This window comes from Terrapene carolina, unplaced genomic scaffold, assembly GCF_002925995.2.
Source record: "Terrapene carolina triunguis isolate 2854851 unplaced genomic scaffold, T_m_triunguis-2.0 Scaffold192, whole genome shotgun sequence".
NCBI lineage: Eukaryota > Metazoa > Chordata > Testudines > Emydidae > Terrapene > Terrapene triunguis.
In genome coordinates this window covers 16,402,270-16,424,471 of record NW_020664543.1, presented here as the reverse complement: position 1 = coordinate 16,424,471, position 22,202 = coordinate 16,402,270, and the positions used below count along the sequence as shown (strand labels likewise).

Here is a 22,202-nt window from a genome sequence, read left to right as displayed (position 1 = left end):
ACTAGCCGATTCTTGCCTTGATCTGCAGCCATTGCCTCCACCTTGCATCTGCTCAATGACTCTGCCAACAGCTGGCTGTTCGACAAAGCCAGGTTCCCTGAAGGCTGCGTCCGCTGCGCCGTGGTCGGGAACGGAGGGATTCTCAATGGATCCCGGCAAGGCAAGGAGATAGATGCCCATGACTTTGTTTTCAGGTATGGAGAGTTCAGCAGCCCACACATCCTGGGAGCTGTAGTTTGAGGGAACCAGGGGCACTTACCAGTGATCAGCAGGGCTGTTGTGCTCCTTAACTAGCAGAGGATCCTGCTTAAAGATCTTGTGCATTAACCCAGGGCATTCTTCGTAGGGCAGCTCCGGCTGTACATTTCATGCCCTCTTGCAGCCATGGCTGTTATTGCTGCCCATTGTGAGCAATGCTGCTTGATAGCATGTCATGTGGCCCAGATGCTCCAGCAGAAGGGGCAGGATTCTACAATGTTCACAGAGACCATATGGCAAATCCCTATCCCACGGTTCCCCTTTCAGGCTGCTTTGGCCTTTCCTGGATGCCCCAGTGTAAGGCGTGTTCCAGTCACTTTGTACCAGCACAGCCTCATCCTGTGGGATTATCTGGCCCCAGGGTAGCATTTGTGCAATTAGGAGGAAGGTGTAACCGCTGTCCAAGACTGCGCCTGCACTTTGGCCAAAGGGAAGGCATCAGTGCAGTGCTCTGCACACCAGTGAGGGGAGAGGAAATGTAGGCCAAGGACACCAGACCAAATCCCTGGTGCTGTAGAGGGGCTGAGATATTTACTGTCCAAGTGAGAGAGGCCTCAGTTTGTAGCGTCCCTCTGAGTGACGCTCCCGTCCCTCCTCATACAATAAGTGCATGATACCCAGCACGGCTACCTCAGAAGGATGAGGGATGAGTCACCCCTGCTGGGAACTGAACCAGGACCCTAGGCCTTTCAAACTGCACGCGTGGCCCTCTGTGCCATCCCTGTGTAATAAGGTGTGAGGGACTTTAGGTGACAACTCTACAGCCATAAACTGGCACACAATCCCAATTAGCAGCAGCATTGATGGGGGAGAATTGTGCTTAGGGCTCCGTGGTGGAAGACCGGTCCTTAATCAGAGCCTTGGTCTTCTCCCTTCTCCACCCACAGGCTAAATGGGGCTGTGATCAAAGGCTTTGAAGACGACGTCGGGACCAAGACGTCGTTCTATGGTTTCACGGTGAACACAATGAAGAATTCCCTGATCGCCTACAGAGAGTATGGTTTCACCCAGATACCCCAGTCCAAGGTAAGCCATCAGGGCTGGGGGTCGTTGTGCAAATATTTGGTTGGAACTGGAGTCATCCAGGCCGTGGCAACACCCGCTGCGGGATGGAGCTTTGCTGACCATCTTGGCCTTGCTGGCCATTGACTCACACCACCTTGGAACCTGCATAAAGTGCAGGAGGGCCTGAGACCATCAATCTGTGACTCTTCCTGTGAGGTCGCCCTGGTTCCTTTCAGCTCCACCAGAAACCTCCTCCATGTTTGAGAAGCGCTGGGTGTCCATGGCTCCCCATGCTCAATCTTACCGCCAAAGCTCATGTGTACGTTTAGTCGCCCTGCGTTAGTGAATGAGGCTCTTGCATCTAAGTGGGGCTGAGGGTGTGATAGGATGTCGTGCTGTAGTGCCTGCTACACCAAAGCATTATGTATTTTGTGCCCCCCGCCCCACTGCAGGACCTGCGATATATTTTCATCCCCTCGGACATACGCGATTACGTCATGCTGAAGTCAGCCATACTGGGCAGCCGTGTCCAAGAGGGTTATGACAAAGGCGATGAGTAAGTAACGCTTCCAACCTTTCTACCCACCCTGAGCCATCTCAGGCATAATGCTACTGGGCAATGGATGTCCTCCAACTGCAGGGTGGATACAGCATAGACAGCGTTAATGCATACTGCCTTCTGCAAAGGTGTCTCAGCCCTCTCTAAGGTACTTATGTGGCCCACAGTCTGTGTATTCATCATCACAACACCTCTTTGAGAGAAGGGCCATTATACAGATTGGAGTACAGAGACTTAAGTGACTTGACTATGGTCCCACAGGAAGGCTGTGGCAGAGCAGGGACATAGGACTCCCACATCCCAGGCTAGTGCCCTAAACACTGGACCATCTTTCCTCTCTCTGCCCTGTCTTCGGGCCTCAGCAGCACCTCATTTTCACAACCCCAATTGGAGCAGCTCTGAAAGCATCACCCAGACGTCCCCAACGACCGACCCAGAAGTAATTTAATACAGAAAATCTCTGCACAAAGAAATTATTCTCCTCCCTTCTATTAATCACAATCATTTTTCACAAGCACCTTTCATTTGTAAGCAAAGTTAGAAGGGAGCAGGATCAAAACAAAGCTTACATTGTACATCTGGCTGCAACCTTAACTCCATAATAAAAAATGAAAGCCCTTCAGTGTCTCTCTGAGTTTCTGCCTCAGAGGAAAAGTGTTAACTCTGGGCTCCAGGGAGTTGTATTTTTATTCCATTGTTTAATATTTTCTCTCAGTCTGATCCCTCTGCTGCTGACAACCAGCACCATTGGTCAGTCTAAAAATTCAGATTCTTTTCAGGTCGTAATATAAACACTGAGCTGTCTAAATACTGACTTGAAATGAAACTCTTCCTTTTGATCTTCCTGCCACAGCCCACGGATGTATTTTGGACCAGAGGCATCTGCAAAAAAGTTCAAGCTGCTGCACTCAGATTTCATACACTATCTAACCCTGAGGTAAGGAAAACGAGGCACTGCCTCTGGGGAAAACATTGTCTCAAAACACTCCAGCTCATTCAGCAAACCGCTCTGGAACTGCCCTGGTTCTGTTCACTGCAGCCTGCCCCGCAATCAAACCCCTCCATCTCCCTGCAGCCTTCCCCCATCACTGAAATGTAGTCCAGTCCCACTCAGTGCATTACATCCCAGTCACTGGAGCCCAACCCACTGCGATCCATCTTGGATTTACACCCACGTGCTCCCATTCATTGCAAGCCAATCCCGTTTCTTGCAAGCCACTGTGTTTCCATTCACTGCCATGTAGTGTCATCCTTTCCTCGGCAGCTCATCTTGTTCACTGGGATTTGGTGCAGCCCATCTCTCTCCATTTCACTGATCTCACCTGTTGTAATCCCTCTTTGTTTACAGATTTCTGAGATCTGAAATAATAAATACTCAATATGGGTATCTCTACATGCCCAGTACTGGTGCCCTCATGCTACTGACAGCCCTCCATACCTGTGACCAGGTAAGAGCTGTCAGGGCTACCTTTCTTCAGTGCCTAGTACTCTGCTGGCCAGCCTGAATAAAGGCTGATGGAATTAGTCTGGGGTGGAGTTAAAGCATGTCCTTGGCTTGGTTCTTAACCCTCCTGTTATAGGAACCAGAGATATTTGGGTAGAGCTCCATGAGCCCCAACCTGGTATGAATCATTTCACTGATGGTGCCTGCTCCAGTGTGCCAAATGGATTCCAGGATGTACCATTTAGGATATAGCACTGAGGATGTACCAGGTACATGGGGTGGCACCAGTGGGGTGGCACCAGTGGGGCACTGTGCTCCACACAGCTACTCCAGCAACATCTGACTGACTGGGTAACTGCTTATCCGAAGCCTGGGGTCAGGTCTGCCTAGGACAGGCTGGGCACCGATCCTACCTCCTGTCTGTTCTGTTACCCTTTCCCCCATCTGCAGGTCAGTGCCTATGGATTTATCACGGACAATTACCGAAAGTTTTCAGACCACTACTATGAGCGAAAGAAGAAGCCTCTGGTGTTCTATGCCAACCATGACATGCTGCTGGAGGCGGAGCTGTGGAAGAGCCTGCACAGGGCAGGCATCATGAAGCTGTATCAGCGGTGAGGCTGGGTGGCACATCCCTTGGACTCTTGCTGTAACGAAAGTAATTTTTCTCCTTTTCCCCAAGGGCTCCATTCTCCCTGGCAGGGGCCGTCCAGAATTCATGGGCAAAGGTGGCAAACTGAGAACTCACCCAAAGCCAGCCTTACAAGCAGGAGCAGATGGCGATTGCGTGAATTGCAAGGCTGCCTTCTGCAAGCCGGGGGTGCTGCCTGGAGGATTCTGCTCAGATGGCAAAGCAAGTGGGGTGAGGTCTCTTTCCAAGGAACCTGCTGATTGGCTCGAGACAACAGACCCCCGACCCTGCCTTTGTCCCAGAAATGCCCCGGTTCCTCCCATCAACTACGACACCTGCAGGGAGCAACTTCTGACACTGGGAAACGAAGAGGGGATTTCAGAAGCAATAAGCCTGAATGTTCGATGCGCGTCTCCCAAAGGGGCGTGATAGCCCTGAGAGAAGACGCTCGCTCACCAGCACATTCCAGCTTCCCATTGCCTTCCTTTGAGTATTACATGCAGAGCACAGAACGTGGCTGTGGAAAATACCCAGCCTGCCGCTCCCACCTTTCCATCACACACAAGGGTCTGCCACAACCCTGAAGAACCTAATTTGTTGTGTTCAAACTCCTTTATGGTGGGACACATCACAGCCACAATCCTATAGCTGAGACCACCTGGATGGAGCTTGTGGACATTGCTCCTCAATAGACTGGGTGGGTAGGTGAAGAGCATTGGGGCCAGGCAGCCTTAACTGTATGAAGGCCCCCAGAGCCAACACATGCACATACACTCCACTTTCCAGACAGATCTCCCATCACTAGCAGCATACAGCAGAGGCTGACTGCCCTCTCCAACCTGTGCTTCAGCCACACTCCTGGGGCTTTCACTCCACATTGATGTCAACAGGTGAGGGTGGTGTTGTCACAGATTAATTAGGCCCCCCCCCCCACAGGAAATTGGGGCAGGTGGACCTGCTCAAATGGGAGGAGTTGGATGGGACCCTATGCATTATTTTACATTGCAAACCTAGGGGTGCTGTGTATATTCAGAGGAAGAGCCCCAGCCCTTGTACAGATGGATGGAACCCACCACTCCATTACTTAATACTAAATCCCCATCAGGCTAAATAAAAAACCCAACTAGCCAGCAGTAAGGAGGGGAAATTCTTTAACCCTGAAGCTACATTTTGTAAGTTAATTACATGTAACTAGGAAGAGTAGATCAGCAACAGGTTGGTTTTGTTCTACAGGGAGGTTGCAATGACTAGTGATGGATGGATGCTAAAGCACAATGGAGGAGTGTAATTTGAAACATTTTCCCACTCTGTATAATTGCATAAATGTTGAATGATCTTTTATGTTTTCTTTTGTTGTTTTGGGTTGGGGTGGGGGAAGGGGGTAGAATATGACTGGCAGAGGCTGGCACTGAAAGCAGAGCAACAATACAGTGTGTGGCTGGACATCAGAGGAGTCTGACCTGGGGGTAGTGCTGCAGTGAATTTCTACACAGGAGGGGAGGGTGAACATGAGCGACAAGTACTGGCAAAGGCTGATGAACGTGATCCTAACGCGCACAGCCAGAGGCTCAGCACCCACTTGCTTTGCTCTAAGCCTAAGAATTAACATTTTAAAAAATAGTTTATTTGTCCTAGTCATCCTTGTAGAACAGCACTCAGCGGGAACAGCTAGGGTACAAGACTAGGTGTCGGGATACCCAGAAACTCAACCTTGCTGTGCCACTGTGTCTGTTGTCAGGTTTGATTTTATGTATTGCAAGATACAGAAAATAGCAGTGTTCAGACTGACTCATTCCATATCTGTAAAGCACATACATGTTATCCACATTTAACAGATGGGGGATGTGAATTGTCCAAGTCCACATCAGTGCCCAACATGGGGGATCTAGAACTTTAGCTCAGTTAGGGAACAGTTCTACTATACCCTACTGGTGCAAGCAGGTCTCTTGCCTTCTATAGGAGTAGGTTAGTCATGGAAGGCTGTAACCATATCTGAAAACTGTTCCAGCCATAAGCCCCAGTGTGGAGGGCCTTACATTCTCAAAACCCTGTAAAGTGCTGCATGTTACTAGCTTTTTCTATAGTCTAGTGATGTAGCCTCTTTTAGTAATGAGGGTCTTGCCCTTCTCCTTGCAGTCATATAGCATAGAATCTGATGTATCATAGGTGAAAGGGCTCGTTGGACTCACTTAACTTTGGGTTTAGAGCATCACTAAAACTCAGACACCTGACATTTTTGATGATTTATTTCTGAAAGATAAAACCTCCTTGGTCAACAGCTCTCTTCTCCAGCCAGCCCTGCTGGGGGAAAAAAGCAAAACAGGATCTAGTCAGTAAAGGAAGACATTAACAAGCCCCTTTCTTCTGTGCTGTCAAATTTATTGTAAAAAAAAAAAAAAAAAAAAAAGTAGGGAAGGTGGCCAAACGCCAAGGACACAAAGGAGCCATCCACCTTTATTTTACCAGGAATACAAAGAAGATCGTTTGAGGAGGTTGGCAAGACTTAACTGAAATGATGGACAGGCCAGTTCTTGCTCTATTACTGACTGGCATGATAAAGACCTGCACTTTATCAGATGCAAGGCTGGTCCTGTCAATGTCACAGCTAGTCTCACTGGAGCCATGTTCCTAGCACTCCAAGCAATCGTCCCTTTTCAGCACTTGAGTCTAAGACCCATTCTCGCCTTAACAGACACCACGGAGCTGTGTCAAACTCAACAGCAAAGAGGAAACCCTGCAGTTATGTGCTGGTGACGTCACCTGTGGGTATCAGGTACCAAATGAGAAGTACTGATAAACAAGGACTATATAGGAGACAGACTGAGACCTTGCTTCAGATCATTCTCCCTCTTTTGCAGCAGCATCCTGAAGTTAGAGACTTATCAAAGTCAACTGACATGCAAAGTCTGCAAAAAACAGCTGCTAACTAGATACAGCAAATAAGATTTGCTTTGAACCAGTTCCTGAATCTCCACAAGTACTGAACACTGTTTACTTTTATTTTCTATTTCTAGCCTCTCTTGTTTTATTTGCAACTTGGGAGCAGACAGCTCCAGTTTTTCCTTACTCAATAAATTATGCCTTCTAATTAAACAAATCCTGACATTGCGCCAAAGTGTGACATGAAAAATCCACATGATAGAACAAAGTTTTGTACAGGAATTCACTGCAAATCTACCGCATATCAAACACTTAAAACAAATCCATTGCTTTTCTACTACATTCCTCCCCATCCCACATACCAACCTCCAAGCCTAAAGGAGTTCTGTTATCTTTGGATCCATTGTCCAATTCATTCCAGGTCAGGAAACCATGCACGTGTTACAAGGACCTCTGGCAGATCGATCACACCTTCAAATCCTGTTGGAGTTTAAATTACAGTAAGTTGCTAGAAAGAATGCAGTTAATGGTCAGTCATTTGGAAACTTTTTAAATTCAAGATCTCAGAGTGCTTAAAAAGGCAAGTATGAGTTCTCCTCTTTCCTCATTTGTGACATGGGGTACAGAAGTTAAGTGACTTGCCCAAGGTCAAGCTGCAGGTCAGGAATAGAACGTAAATCTTTGATTGGATGTCCAATCTCTTGCTGTAGCCTCTAGAGCAAGAACATCCTCTTGCTCTCAATGCTATTACTCTTATTGTTTTGATAAAAGAATCAAGGGGTTATTCAGGGATGGAGAAATAAAGTGGAGCATGACAGAGGACAGTAGGGCTCTTGTGTTCCTTGAGGAGAAAACAATGATCCTAGTGAGGCAAATAGCAAGGAGCATAAACGCTGCCAAATTAAGTGCAAGAATATAATAAGAAAAGCCAAAGAGGAGTTTGAAGAACAGCTAGCCAAAAACTCCAAAGGTAGTAATGTTTTTTAAGTATATCAGAAGCAGGAAGCCTGCTAAACAACCAGTGGGGCCCCTTGATGATTGAGATACAAAAGGAGCACTTAAAGACAATAAAGTCATTGCAGAGAAACTAAATGGATTCTTTGCTTCAGTCTTCATGGCTGAGGATGTTAGGGAGATTCCCAAACCTGAGCCGGCTTTTGTAGGTGACAAATCTGAGGAACTGTCACAGATTGAGGTGTCACTAGAGGAGGTTTTGGAATTAATTGATAAACTTAACATTAACAAGTCACCGGGACCAGATGGCATTCATCCAAGAGTTCTGAAAAACTCAAATATGAAGTTGTGGAACTATTAACTAAGGTTTGTAACCTGTCCTTTAAGTCGGCTTCTGTACCCAATGACTGGAAGTTAGCTAATGTAACGCCAATATTTAAAAAGGGCTCTAGAGGTGATCCCGGCAATTACAGACCGGTAAGTCTAACATTGGTACCGGGCAAATTAGTCGAAATAATAGTTAAGAATAAAATTGTCAGACACATAGAAAAACTGTTGTGCAATAGTCAACATGGTTTCTGTAAAGGGAAATCGTGTCTTACTAATTATTAGAGTTCTTTGAAGGGGTCAACAAACATGTGGACAAGGGGGATCCAGTGGATATAGTTTACTTAGATTTCCAGAAAGCCTTTGACAAGGTCCCTCACCAAAGGCTCTTACGTAATAAGTTGTCAAGGGATAAAAGGGAAGGTCCTTTCATGGATTGAGAACTGGTTAAAAGACCAGGAACAAAGGGTAGGAATTAATGGTAAATTCTCAGAATGGAGAGGGGTAACTAGTGGTGTTCCCCAAGGGTCAGTGCTTGGACCAATCCTATTCAACTTATTCATAAATGACCTGGAGAAAGGGGTAAACAGTGAGGTGGCAAAGTTTGCAGATGATACTAAACTGCTCAAGATAGTTAAGACCAAAGCAGACTGATAAACTTCAAAAAGATCTCACAAAACTAAGTGATTGGGCAACAAAATGGCAAATGAAATTTAATGTGGATAAATGTAAAGTAATGCACATTGGAAAAAATAACCCCAACTATACATACAATATGATGGGGGCTAATTTAGCTACAACAAGTCAGGAAAAAGATCTTGGAGTCATCGTGGATAGTTCTCTGAAGATGTCCGCGCAGTGTGCAGAGGCGGTCAAAAAAGCAAACACGATGTTAGGGATCATTAAAAAGGGGATAGAGAATAAGACTGAGAATATATTATTGCCTTTATATAAATCGATGGTACGCCCACATCTTGAATACTGCGTACAGATGTGGTCTCCTCGTCTAAAAAAAGATACTGGCACTAGAAAAGGTTCAGAAAAGGGCAACTAAAATTATTAGGGGTTTGGAACAGGTCCCATATGAGGAGAGATTAAAGAGGCTAGGACTCTTCAGCTTGGAAAAGAGGAGACTAAGGGGGGATATGATAGAGGTATATAAAATCATGAGTGATGTGGAGAAAGTGGATAAGGAAAAGTTATTTACTTATTCCCATAATACAAGAACTAGGGGTCACCAAATGAAAATAGGCAGCAGGTTTAAAACAAATACAAGGAAGTTCTTCTTCACGCAGCGCACAGTCAACTTGTGGAACTCCTTACCTGAGGAGGTTGTGAAGGCTAGGACTATAACAGCATTTAAAAGAGAACTGGATAAATTCATGGTGGTTAAGTCCATTAATGGCTATTAGCCAGGATGGGTAAGGAATGGTGTCCCTAGCCTCTGTTTGTCAGAGGATGGAGATGGATGGCAAGAGAGAGATCACTTGATCATTGCCTGTTGGTCCACTCCCTCTGGGGCACCTGGCATTGGCCACTGTCGGTAGACAGGATACTGGGCTAGATAGACCTTTGGTCTGACCCGGTACGGCCGTTCTTATGTTCTTATCTCTTACTATGTCTCTGCATCTTGCACTGATCAGGGCAGCGTACTGAACAGAGCATTATGCAATGTACTTGAAACTCAAACACTATCCCAATTTGGCTGCTGCCTATCGCTTTGGGATGGGAAGAAACAATTGTCACAAGCGTAGTGGGGAGGTGGAACACTGCTTTTGCTCTGACATGATAGTGGCACAGCACATAGATCAAGTAGTTATGGACCAGTCCAAATCCTGGCTCCCAGGAGCATATTCCTCTGATGTCACACATTTTGTTGACACCATAAAAAGAGCCACCACAGAAGGCACAATCAAGTTATTATAGGCAAAACATTGGCTATAGGTCTCCCCACCAGTTAGAATCAGTTAAATCAGCATTTTGCCAGTTGAACAAGCTTCAAAGCTGGTTCAACCAGAAACACTGACAGTGTTATTGCAGTGTCAAGGTAACAGACAAAAACCAGATTGTAAGTGAACAGAAGGTTGATCACTCAAGTTAAGCACAAACATCTCAAGTTTTCCCACCAGCCAGGGCAAGCAACATGTGTCTCTAAAAAACCCTTTATCATACATGAAATCCACAACCAATTTTTTGTTTGCTAAAGATTTTACAGAATGCACCAAACTGGGCAATGCCTATTTTGAAGGGTTCCATTTATCCATTATGTTGAAAAAGGATGGCTCCTGGGAAATGTCCCCAAGTGCAAGTTCTATAGGATTTCACCAAGACAAAGCTGTGATGATTGCCCAGGATAGGATTCAGCACAGACAAATGGGACACTCAAAGGACATCCTATCATTTATCTTGTCTTTCAGATTTTAATCTTCTACAAAGGTCACCAAGGTAGGAAAATAAACTGCCGGGGGCAAAGCTCAAAAGCCTCAGAATATTTGTTTTTCCCCTCACGGCTGAGTTTTCAGACAGGGATAACATCACATCACTGGCTTATAGACTTCAAGGGACAGAAAAGCAGACTGAAAACCTAGTTAGGATACATTTGAAGAGCTCTGCAGAGTGTGTCAGCCTTGCCCACTGCAGGTGTAACCCAGATATGATCACAGAGATTAAGCAACTGGCAGGGAGGAGGAATGTGTGGAAAACTGGACATCAAGTCGAGTTCTGCTCCTTTCGGCAACATTTGGACCATCATTTCCTTGGCCCTTTGTCATTCACCACATCAGGTTACAGCCTGATAAGAGACAGGATTCAATCTGTTCAGGAGGGCAACAGCTGAACATACTAATGATCACCCACTACATTCCTATGCTTCCCTGGCAAGGAATAGGTTCAAGGAATCAGCACTCTGAACGCCATGACCCACCCCTGCTGACCAAAAAGCCTGTTGATTTCTCACAAGGCACAGAGGCAAACATTTCTCTAGTAATTCCTTACCAGCTTGCAGTCAAAGTTACCAGCCCCTGGCTTGAGACAGGCACTTTCTTTAGTACTGGATCACTGGGTGGAAGACACATTGCATCCTGTGAATGCAAGTACAAGCCACATGTTAAAGATTCATCATACCAGTCCTTAAAGTAAACTTTGATCCTTCAGTTTCATTAAAGCAGACGTGAAAGTGCTGAGCCTCAGAGAGTCAGAATTCCACAAAGGAAGTTTTCTTTTTCAGACAGGGATAACTTAGCATCATCACCAGCTCAGCACTCAGACTAGAGATCTGCCCAGCATGAGGGCAAAGGACATTCTTTGCAGCTGTTTACTTGTCACCCACTCAAGAGTAGGCATCCACACCCCAAGATTTCTCATTCTAAATCCTTGCTTACAGGGACACCAACTTAAAGTGTTACCTATAGTTACTAAACTGGGGAAAAAAAAAAAAAAAAACCCACTTCCCCAACCCCCTCCCAATTTGGGCCCTTTGTATAATCAAAATTGGGTGATTTAGTGTCAGTTTCCCCTGCGTGCGAGACAAGGCTGTAAAACTACATGCTGGCAGGGACAAGAAGGGGAAGGTCCATTACCTGAAGCTACTTTAAAATTCATTTTTATTCACTGTATTTCAAGCCAACAGCATCCCTCTTGGCTCAACCTTTTCAGTGCTCATGGCCAGATGCTAGTTTTGGGGCACCTCCACCAGCCACATACAGAAATACATGCTCTACAAAATGGTGTCCTCCATGCGATGTCGTCACATACAATGCGTGCAAGGTCACGCTGCACAGGACACCATTTTCTAGAGCAGGTCTGCTGTGTAGTGGACACATTTGGGGGCCACCAGTTGGACTACCCTGCGCTACGTAAAGAACTTATCATAAGAACGGCTATACTGGGTCAGACCAAAGGTCCATCTAGTCCAGTATCCTGTCTTCCAACAGGAGCTAGTGCCCTAGAGGGAATGAACAGAGCAGGTAATCATCAAGTGATCCATCCCGTCGCTCATTCCCAGCTTCTGACAAACATGTGGAAATGTTGTAACCCCCCCCCCCCCCCCGACTCTCACATACAGGAAGAATCCACCAGCACTTTCTGTAAGACATTTGAGGGCTTATTACATGAAATACACTTGGACATACGGAAAATAAACTATTAATACATCCTTTGGAGGTGCCTTTAGCTTTTATATTCCCTGTTGAGTCATCACTATGCCTCCCCTCCAGCCAAAGAAAGCTTAAAAAGACTTCAGCGTAAATCCAGATCAATGCAGACTAATTATTCTTTCACTAGCTCTATTCCTTTAACAAATATTTGTGGGATGAGCTGCATCAAGTATCTCTATAGCAGAGTGTTACCTAATCCCTCCGTACTCCATTCTCCCACTCACCTTTGACTGTCACAGCACCCAGCTGTCCAGCCTAGCACAATGACAGACTTAAATGCCCATTCATGGAACCCTACCTTTCAACTTGTGGTCTTTGAAAGCAAAGGGGTTTGCACTCAAATGTCTACTGCAACAAAGCAGCAGCCAGTACAGGTGGGAGGGAGAGACAGAATAATTACAATAATCAAGCATTGAGTTTTTATATCTGCACTCATTAGCCCTAGGGATCACAACAGTGTCATCCAAAACCACTGAATAGAGCAGCCTTGCCTCCATTTCCCAACAACAATGAAAGGGACTTAGATTTTTTGACAGCACAAGACAGATGCTAACATGCCTCACCATTGTGCAGATGAGCAGACAAACACGGGCTGATCAAAGGAATTTTCACCTCCTTCGTTAGAGACTCATGGGTGGTTAGTGGGAGGGATACTCTCATCCAAAAGCCTCATCCTTGATTTCCAAACAGAAAGAGGTGCTGCACCCTGGGAATTTAAGAACAGGTCACAGGGTTAGGGTTAGTCAACATACGATCAGACAAGCTTTCATTTCTGGGTTTCCTTAAATCAATTTTGCAGTGCTGAGCTTCAGAATCACAACTCCACAAGAGAAAAGATCTTTTTCAGACAGAGATAACTTTGTATCATCACCTGCTCAGCTTTCAAAACAGTAAGACCCATACCAGGCAAAGTCGGTGTGTGCAGAGCCAAAGGTTCTACTCTAACTGTATCTGTTCCTTTGATTGCCATGCTCTCCACTCCATGTGACAATGACACCTGGTGACATCAGCAGTATGCACCTTCAATAGTACTCATTTTCTTTTTTGGACATTTCAGTTAGAGGTTGTGTTGTGCAAAGGCATTGCAAGTTCAGCATGAAGGCTGTTTGTTAGCCAAACTCATCACCCACTCCAAAAACAAACAAATCTTTCTAGTATCAGAGTATTGCTTTTGTAGTAGAATTCACACCAGAACTGCCCAGAGAAGCACTTCACACTGATGGGAAAGTCAGCTTAAAAATAAATCAATTCGTTCTGTCACCGCTACCAGAACCCCTTAAGATTAGTCGGAATGAAAAGAGTAAAGGAGAAATTTATTTACAGTAGAAGCTCAGCGTTACGAACACCTCGGGAATAGAGGCTGTTTGTAACTCTGAACAAAACATTATGGTCGTTCTTTTAAAAGTTTACAACTGAACATTGATTTAACACAGCTTTGAAACTTTATGTTTAACACAGTACTGTACTACATTTGCTCCCCCCCGCCCCCCATATCTTTGCTACTGCCAGACTGTGTCCTTCCGTTTCAAATGAGGTGTGTGATTTACAAACTGAATAGTCACTCTGGTGTTCATAACTCAGATTCGACTGTACCTTTTAAAAAGCTTACTTTGTTCATCATAGACACATGCAGCATATTATATTGTTAGCTGTACTGTTTACCCAAATAATCAGTTAGGGCAATGGTTCAAACCTTACTGAAGTGAATGAAAAGATCCCTATAGACTTTAAAGAACACTTCCAAAATCTCTTGGTTTTCCCTGTTTGTGCAGTTCTCCCACATAGCAGGAGAGAAACACACCATATACAATTACATGTTCGTGTTTTGTATAACAGCAATACTTAGCAAGGGCAGTCAGCAGAACCTGACATAACTTAGCTTTGTTATATTGACTGGATTTCACACTGACTGTTCCATGTTAAGAGAAACCAAAAGAGACCTTAAGAACACCGTGCAACCCAAAAGCCTGTCCCTTCCACCAACAGTAGTTGGTCCAACGAAAGGATATTACTTCACCTACCTTGACTTCCTGTTAAGGTGTCAAAGAAGTGCATAAAATGCTAAAGTTTGAGCAAGGAAGGGAACAGACTCTCAGTCTCTGGTCCTTGGGGGAAACCATTCCCTTTAGAAGTAAAAATTCTCAGACATTTCCCATGAGCTACCAAGACCAGAAGTGCTTTTCAGTTTACAGCCAAAAGGAAATGACTTCAGCAACAATAGCAGGATTCAAGCTGTCCCTTCAAAGTAGGCAATAATGTACAGGAGTCATTAGAACAGAATATCTGAATAGGAGGTGTCCCTTTGAGCCACAAACCTTAACATTCATGTGCCATATACACACCCCAGATCCATTTAGCACAGAGGCCATTAGCAATGCCCAGTGGGTAGAATCAGGAACCACTATGAGTGCATATACAGTTACGCAGAGAACCCTAGAGTAGTTTAAGGCAGTGTCTCTCAACTAGGGGCCCAGGCCCCCCAGGCAGGTTTCAGGGCCACCATGCTTATGGCTGGTGTTAGACTCCCTAGGGCCCAGTGCAGAAAGCCAAAGCCCCACCACACAAGACTGCAGCCCAGAGCCCTGAGCTGAAGTCAAAGCCTGAGCAACTTATCTTCACAATGCTCCCTGTGGCATGGGGCCCAGGCAGTTGCCCTGCTTGCAGGCCAGCCCTGGCTTTTATATGCAGGAAAACAGTTGCTGTGGCACAGGTGGGCCATGGAGTTTTTATAGCATGTTGGGGTGCCTCCAAAAGAAGGTTGAGAACCCCTGGTTTAAGGGACAACTCAATGGCCCAGCAAGTCACATGACCTAGTAGGGGTGGGTTTTAAACTTGAATTACACCAAGACTTTGGGTGCCTCAGCCCAGGCTCTTGAATGAAGCTTTCCGGAGACAGGGAAGGGGGAGCTGCCAGATGACTGTAGAGCAGCTTTCCCCTGTGCTGCACTGTCATTTAATCTGCCCACTTACCAGGACTCAGCAGGGTGCTGCTGGGCTTTCCTTCCTCCTGCATGCTTTAGGCAGGGACCTGCAACAGGGGAAACCAGAGGGGTTAATTGGGGCATCTTATCACCAGCCGCTTTCCCATACCCAGCTGGGCCAGTAGCTTCAGAGGAACAGAGGCAATTGACAGAGGGGCACCCGGGCCCTAGTCACTCCCCCATCGGGGAGGAGAGAACAAGCTAGAGGCAGCCATGGGACTTGCGGCCAGAGATCTTCCGCACAGGCTGATGGGGAAGGGGGCAGCACTTACACCACCAAAGCGACACGCTAACCGGGCACCAACCCAACTGATACACCGCGGGGCGATGCACAATCGCCACCCGCTCACTTATCACGAGACCGCGTCTGCCTACAAGGCGCCGTCACCGAGGATGGCATCGGATCCTGCCACAGTCCGAATCTACTCACCACCAGTTCGCCCGCCGGCTGCGAGCGGAAGAGACCGCAACAGCCGGAAGTGTCCCGCCCTATCCATTGCAAGTCTCGTTTCACCTCTCGCGAGGCTGAGAGGGGCTGGTGGGAAATGTAGTTTTTTCGTCTGGCCCGCTAGTGCCTCTGAGGCTTCTTTGTAGGGAGGCTGAGTCTTTGGAGGGAGGGACGGTATTTTCATCGTACAGCCCGCTTGGGTCTCCCGGGTGTTTTACACGCTGCTAACTTTGTTAACAATGAGCTTGCCTGATGGAAGGCCAGATTCTGCCCAGGATTACACTGGCCTGGGCAGTCAGAAGCAATGGGGCTGCAAATCAGATCAGAATTTGATTAATTTCTTTCTCCCACTCCTGTCTTGGTGCTTTCTTCCATGCTAAATGCCCTACCTAGCAGAGTTCACAAAGCTGCCTCCATATCTCCATTTGAGCCCTTCCTAAAAGTATTATTATTCCTCTTTGTACAGCCACAGCGCCAGAGGGAACAGGCGCCACCGGATTAGGCATTGTACACACACAGAATAAAAGTCTGTGGCAGAAAGTACAACAGTGCTTGTTGGAAATTTGACTAATGGGCATTAAAGGCTGGCATCAGTAGTGGAGCACTATATCATATACAAGATGATAGCTAAGGTGAGACTAAATAATGAAAGACCCAAAGCCTCACCCCTTTTGTGAAGGAGCTAATAACATAAATAAAGAATTCTCTGTGATGCCCTTCTCTAAATTCCCTGTTACATCTTGTCTTCTCTACACTGTAAGTTTCTGTGACAAGGATTGTCTAATTTTGGATTTAGAACAGAGCCATGCTTCCTGTTGGCACTTAACAAAGAAGAAATACAATAATAATAAAGAATGAAACAAATGCAAACCCTGGGCTTGGTTCTGATCTCACATATACTGCTGTCACATTGGTGTAACTCCACGCCAGCTGCACAGAAACCACAGCAATAGTACACTATAGATAGATGGACAGATCTGATTAGATGTCGGTGAGTTTCTCCTGATTTACACGGATGTGAGTTCAGAATCAAGCACTAGTGCCTCTGTGAACACAGTATTAGCATTACCGGTTATTAATGGCGTTTGTTGAATCTTCACAGTTAATAATAAAAATATGATCTTACTTAGCATTGATACAGAGCTCTGCATCTCCAACAGGCAGTACCAGCCTTAACTTTAAATGGCTAATTAGCTAGAGGTTTTGGATTAATTAGAGATTAATTAGTAAGTGTGTGTATAATACTTTGAATATGTAATGCATGCTATAAGTGGTCTGATTATCATTTATTATTAAAGGATGCTGTAAAATTAATAGGGCACCACTCAACCCATGAATTGTAACAAATTTTAAATAGCCAAAATGTATACTGCTCTAAAAGAAACAAATGGAACAAAAGCAAAAGTAGCAAGTATACAAAGTATCCATTTCTACACCTCTGGGGTTTATCTGCTCATGCATAGATGCTATCTTTAACCTGCAGGTGTATAATCTATAACACAGGAAAACCCCCGAGCATCTTCCCTACATTAGAAATAAGAGCCCCCCGCCCTTTCTTAGGAATCCTCCCTCTCCTCCATCCCCCCAGGAAGCTCAGTGCTGGTGGAAGCCCTAACGAATGACCTCCTAATTATTACTAATGTTACAATAGTTTGCTGGGGACTGTATAAACACCCTGAGGGAGAGTCCCTGCTCCAAAGAGATTGAGAAAAATAAAGCGTGGGAGGGGAAATGGAGGTGAAGTCAGCTGAGGTCCCACAGCTGGTGAGTGGTAGATGTGGGAACAGAACCCAGGTCTCTCAGACCATTTCACTAACCACATGACTGTACTGCCTCTGGATGTCACCCTCTGTCTAACCAGAGGCCTTACACAGCATGGGCACCAGCCATTCACCCTTACCCACCAATGCCCCCCCCCCCCCCCCCACCAATTACCTGACCCGGAGAAACCATTTCCAGGGATGAGACTGGAGTTCAGGCTCCATGTCCATTCACTGCTCAAACTCTCTGCAGAGGGTGCCAGCTAGTGCCAGTTGAATGGTGCTTCTGTGTGATGTGGGCACCGGCCTATTAGTGCTGGACTGAAACCCATCAACTCAATCTCTCTGTCTCCCCTTTTCCCATCACCATTTATCATTATAGGCGATTGAAGCATTCTGTAAACTTTTATCCACTTGCCCACAATGAGGATACATTTGTCATCCCAGTTATTAAAACACCCCAAAACCTCTAAACCGGCCAACCAAACAAAAACCCTTAATAAATCAACCATAAAAAACATTAAAGGTGAATTAATAAAAAATTGTCAAAGCCTAAAAAACTAGAAGCCTACCCCATGCAGAACTTAGATCCTGAAAAGAGAGAAGAGCCAAAGACTTATTAGGGACTTTGCTATTGCTGTAGCTTTTGTATGGAAGGCATTCAGATACTACAGTCATGGGCAGCAGTAAAAGCCTAAGATAGATCACTAGATACCCATAGAGCAAATGAATTAATTTTGCTAAATAGCAAGTAAGCAAACCAACACAATAAATAAGTGCCACAATATGTACTTAGGTCCTTTATCTGAGATGAGTGTAATTCACGGTAATTATTTAAGCTCCTACACTCACACTGAAGCAGAAAATGTTCCAGGGGCTATTTTGTAGAAATGAGAAAGTCTCTGGTTACAACTGTGCTTCCACTCTTAAATCTTTGCTGGGTGACGGAGAAAGCTTTTTGTTTGTGTGAGCGGTGGAGTTTGTGGCTTAACAAAGTGAGAATTAACGAGGTTCCACTAAGCACATCATGCATTAGGTATCTTAGGCCTGGTCTACACTAACACCCCAATTCGATCTAAGGTACGCAACTTCAGCTACGTGAATAACGTAGCTGAAGTCGACATACCTTAGTTCGAACTTACCGCGGTTCAGACGCAGTCCACACGCGGCAGGCAGGCTCCCCCGTCGACTCCGCGGTACTCCTCTCGCTGAGGTGGAGTACCGCAGTCGACGGCGGGCACTTCCGGGATCGATTTATCGCGTCCAGACCGGACGCGATAAATTGAACCCGGAAGTTCGATTGCCAGCTGTCGAACTACCGCGGTAGTGTAGACCTGGCCTTACATGTTTCATTGCTTAACTGCAAAGACTTGTCTGCTTAAGAATCTTGACCCTCCCTTCAACTCTAGGGGGCGCTCATGTCAAACAAATCTTCAGTGGCAGAACTTTGCCTTACAATTGTAGTGTATGGAAAAGCCCCATAGAATTCAATAGAAAATGATAGCCTTTCTGTAGGCTTTATGAACCATTCTATAGAACTGAATAGAGAATTCTATCCCTGCTTAAAAAACTCTATAGTAGCCAGTACCAGATGTTGCATAGGAAGGGCAAGACACCCCATAAAGGACAATTATGGAATAATCTGCGCATCGGGGAAGATTTTCCCTAACCTCTGTCAGTCAGGAGTCGGTTTATGCCCTGGAGCAATGGGATTTATATCTGTTACATATTTCTATCCTGTCTCATGCAACGGTGGATGTTATCATCACTGTAAATATCTAACTCTATTCTGAATGCTAATAAGCTCTTGGTCACTGGAAGATTTTGTGCAAATGAGTTCTTCAGGTTAATTAGGTGCTGTGAAAAAACAAAAATTAATCAATTTCAACAGATAAGTAATGGGTTCTCCTGGATCAGTCATACAAATTAATGGCAGTCATCACTGTTTACAAAGCAGTTTGAGCTCTAGTTTGGGATACAATATTTCTGTGCTACTGCTGATCCCCAGCTCAGATGCCAGGGTGATGAGCAAAGTATATGAGGGATGATCGATCGATCGATCCCAGGGGTAAAATAAAATCCTGTCTCCACTGAAATCAAGGGGAAAACCTCCGTTGATTTCAATGGGTCCAGGATTCCCCCAGAATTGCAGGGGAAGGTCGTCTTTCCAATATTGTTACCTGACCCCACTCTTCTAGCATAACAAGCATTTCCACCTGGGGAAATTTTCTTACTTACTAAACGTATCAATTGAATTATGCCACTCACTTTCCATCTCAGAGCCCTGCCCATCACAATCTTGCCTAGCAGCAAACGCCATGGGTACGTGAGTCTAGGAAAAGCAGAGCGTGCTTTGGATTTGAGACCGGCCACTGCGGTTACCTGCTTAAATATATGGCTAGGAAAAAAGGATATTTGAATTTATTTTAAAAAAGCCCCCCATTGCTAAATGTTTCCTGTGGGCAGCAATCCACAAATGGAGTCTATGAAAGAAAGTGGGAAGCAGAGTAGCTGAACAGACTGGAAGTCTAGTTTGTTACCTCTGCTCTTTGTGTTCTCAGATTTCAGCCTATTGCTGTGCATATCAAGTTGGCCTTAGGTATATGGCTGGGGGCCAGATCCCAGTAATTCAGGTATTATTAGACCATGAGGAGGAAAGACCTTTATGTTACCGAGTTGTACTAAAGAAAGCGCAAGATGAGTCACTCAAATCTAATTCTCTGGAGTCACTAGAGGTTCAAATAAAGTGATACAAAGAAGTGCCCCCCCCCCCCCAAAAAAACAGAGCACAATGGACAGAAATTATACCCCACCTGCACAGGACAAGGCATACTGCAAAACAAGGCCCTGTGACCGAAAGCACTCCCATATTCACACCCTACACATCATTTTAATAACCTTTGTGTGAAATATATCTCGTAAGGTCTCATTTGAAAACTAATAACTTGCTGGTCAATAATATCATGGTGAAATGTGTGCAGCAACAGTCTATGTAAAGTTATGAATTCCTCTGGTATGATGTTGTTAGCACATGTTCAAACCCACACAACCCTGACTAAGCAAAGATTGTTAAACAGCTCGGTCCTAAACACAGGCCTGTGTGTTTACCTCAGTTTACATATAAGTAGTAAACAGGGTTCTTGAGAAATCAAGGTGGGAACCGGTAGGAGACAAGGCAAATCTGCATTTCAGCATACACAGGGGAGAAGAAAGAGCAAGGAGCCACCTTCATCACCAGACTCCATAAAGTTGCCTTTGTTACTGTTTGTATAAACTTTGCTTTGAGGGGTAATCTCCAGAAGAATCCACTTCAAAGGGTGACTGGACTATAAAAGTGAAAGACAAAAAACACCTCCAGGCATCTCTCCTGATTTCTGTTCCTATCTCTCTCTTCCCATCTCTCTCTTTCTTTCTCTACCCTCTGCCCCCACAAAATCAAAAGAATCAGCCCTTTCACTTTGGGGGGGATCCTGATCTGAGATTTTGGTCAGCAACGTTGCTAGCTTGTTAAGTTTTAGCTACTAGAAAGTGTTTTATCTTTATTTCTCTTGTAGCCATTTCTGACTTTAATGTCTTATACTTGTACTCACTTAAAATCTCTCTCTTTGCAGTTAAATGAACTTGTTTTATTTTTTTAATTAAACTAATTCAGTGTTGTGTTTCAACAGAACTGTTTAGGTAACTCCAGTTAAAGTAGCAAACTGTTGCATATTGACCCTTTACAGGGGCAACGGACCGCTAATATCTGAACTGCCCAGGAGAGGGTCAGTGCAGAACACACATTTGGGGGGAAATTCAGGACTGGGAGTACGTTGGGGCCACCCTGCCAGGCTGGTGGAAGCCAGAGTGTGACTGGAGTGACTGCTGACAGGCTGCTGGGATCAGAGCTGTTGGGCCAGGGCTGTGGCTATATACACATACTCAGGGTATGACCTGCATGCTCTTAAGTTGTTTGTGAGTGGCCCAGGTTGGGAGATACAACAGCAAAGCATTCTGAGGCACCCAGGGTTACGGGGCAGGTGGTGACTCAACTTCTCACTGGTCTGGATTGCACCCTGGAATCAGACAGGCCCCAATTCAGCAAAGCCCTTAAATCCAAATAACTTTAAGCGCACACTTAAATCCATCCCTTTTGATCAAGTCACGTAAGCATACGTTAAACTTTAAACATGTGAGTTGGGGCCTAACTGAGGGTAGAATTCAGCTAAGAACTGGGTGCACTGACTGATGGACCCCTTTGTCTCAGGGTGGAATATTAGTAAGGGCCTGGGCTGCAAACTTCAGATACAGATTCAAAAAGCAGCGTGGGTTCAGGAGTTTGATTTAGGCCTTTCACTACTGAGGGTTTGTACAGTGCTACAGCTACACCATTGCAGCTGCACCACTGTAGCAAAGCTGCTTCTACACCAACAGGAGAGCTTCTCCTGTCAGCATAGCTAGTCCACTTCCCCAAGAGGCAGTAGCTATGCCGGTGGGAGAAGCTCTCCCACCAACATAGCCCTGTCTACACAGGGAGTTAGGTCGGTATGATTATGTTGCTCAAGGGGGTGGATTTTTTTCACAATTCGTTATATTAATATAGGTCTGTAGTGTAGACCTGGCCTGAGACTGGAAACTGACCTCCTGCCTCACATCACATGTAAATGCCACCAGATAGCAGAAGAAATGAATGATTCACCCAGCCAGCCTATTATTTTGCTGACTTCTTCCCGCTGCGGCTCCACTCAGCCATTTGTGCACTCACCCTGAATGCAGTCTCCTTTGAATGCACTATTGGGTGTATCTAGCTCACACAGAGGCA

At 45.4% G+C, this 22,202-nt stretch overlaps 1 protein-coding gene, 1 long non-coding RNA gene and 2 other non-coding genes across 5 annotated transcripts in view; 1 reads left to right on the top strand and 3 right to left on the bottom strand.

Annotated features, from left to right (window-relative positions):
• ST6GALNAC2 (ST6 N-acetylgalactosaminide alpha-2,6-sialyltransferase 2) overlaps positions 1-4,818 on the top strand; it is a 22,665-nt gene extending 17,847 nt beyond the window's left edge. Inside the window, exons 5-10 of the mRNA XM_024218325.3 lie at positions 29-194; positions 1,146-1,284; positions 1,716-1,819; positions 2,676-2,759; positions 3,171-3,270; positions 3,717-4,818. Coding sequence (XP_024074093.1) covers positions 29-194; positions 1,146-1,284; positions 1,716-1,819; positions 2,676-2,759; positions 3,171-3,270; positions 3,717-3,884 — 761 coding nt within the window. The 3' untranslated portion in view covers positions 3,885-4,818. The remainder of the gene's footprint in view (positions 1-28; positions 195-1,145; positions 1,285-1,715; positions 1,820-2,675; positions 2,760-3,170; positions 3,271-3,716) is intronic.
• A 1,307-nt stretch (positions 4,819-6,125) lies between these two features.
• LOC112119604 lies at positions 6,126-15,639 on the bottom strand. Of its 2 annotated transcripts, none has more exons than XR_002909130.1 (6): positions 15,624-15,639; positions 15,183-15,240; positions 12,776-12,918; positions 11,053-11,138; positions 7,144-7,257; positions 6,126-6,198 (listed from the first exon to the last, which is right to left on the bottom strand). It is a non-coding gene; the product is annotated as an uncharacterized LOC112119604 (long non-coding RNA). The 2 variants fall into 2 exon arrangements; XR_002909131.1 differs by having other exon boundaries at positions 6,129-6,195.
• LOC112119605 lies at positions 11,237-11,316 on the bottom strand. The gene has a single exon (XR_002909132.1). It is a non-coding gene; the product is annotated as a small nucleolar RNA R38 (small nucleolar RNA).
• Positions 13,014-13,091, bottom strand: LOC112119606. Its single transcript, XR_002909133.1, has one exon. It is a non-coding gene; the product is annotated as a small nucleolar RNA R38 (small nucleolar RNA).
• Positions 15,640-22,202: the final 6,563 nt, after the last annotated feature.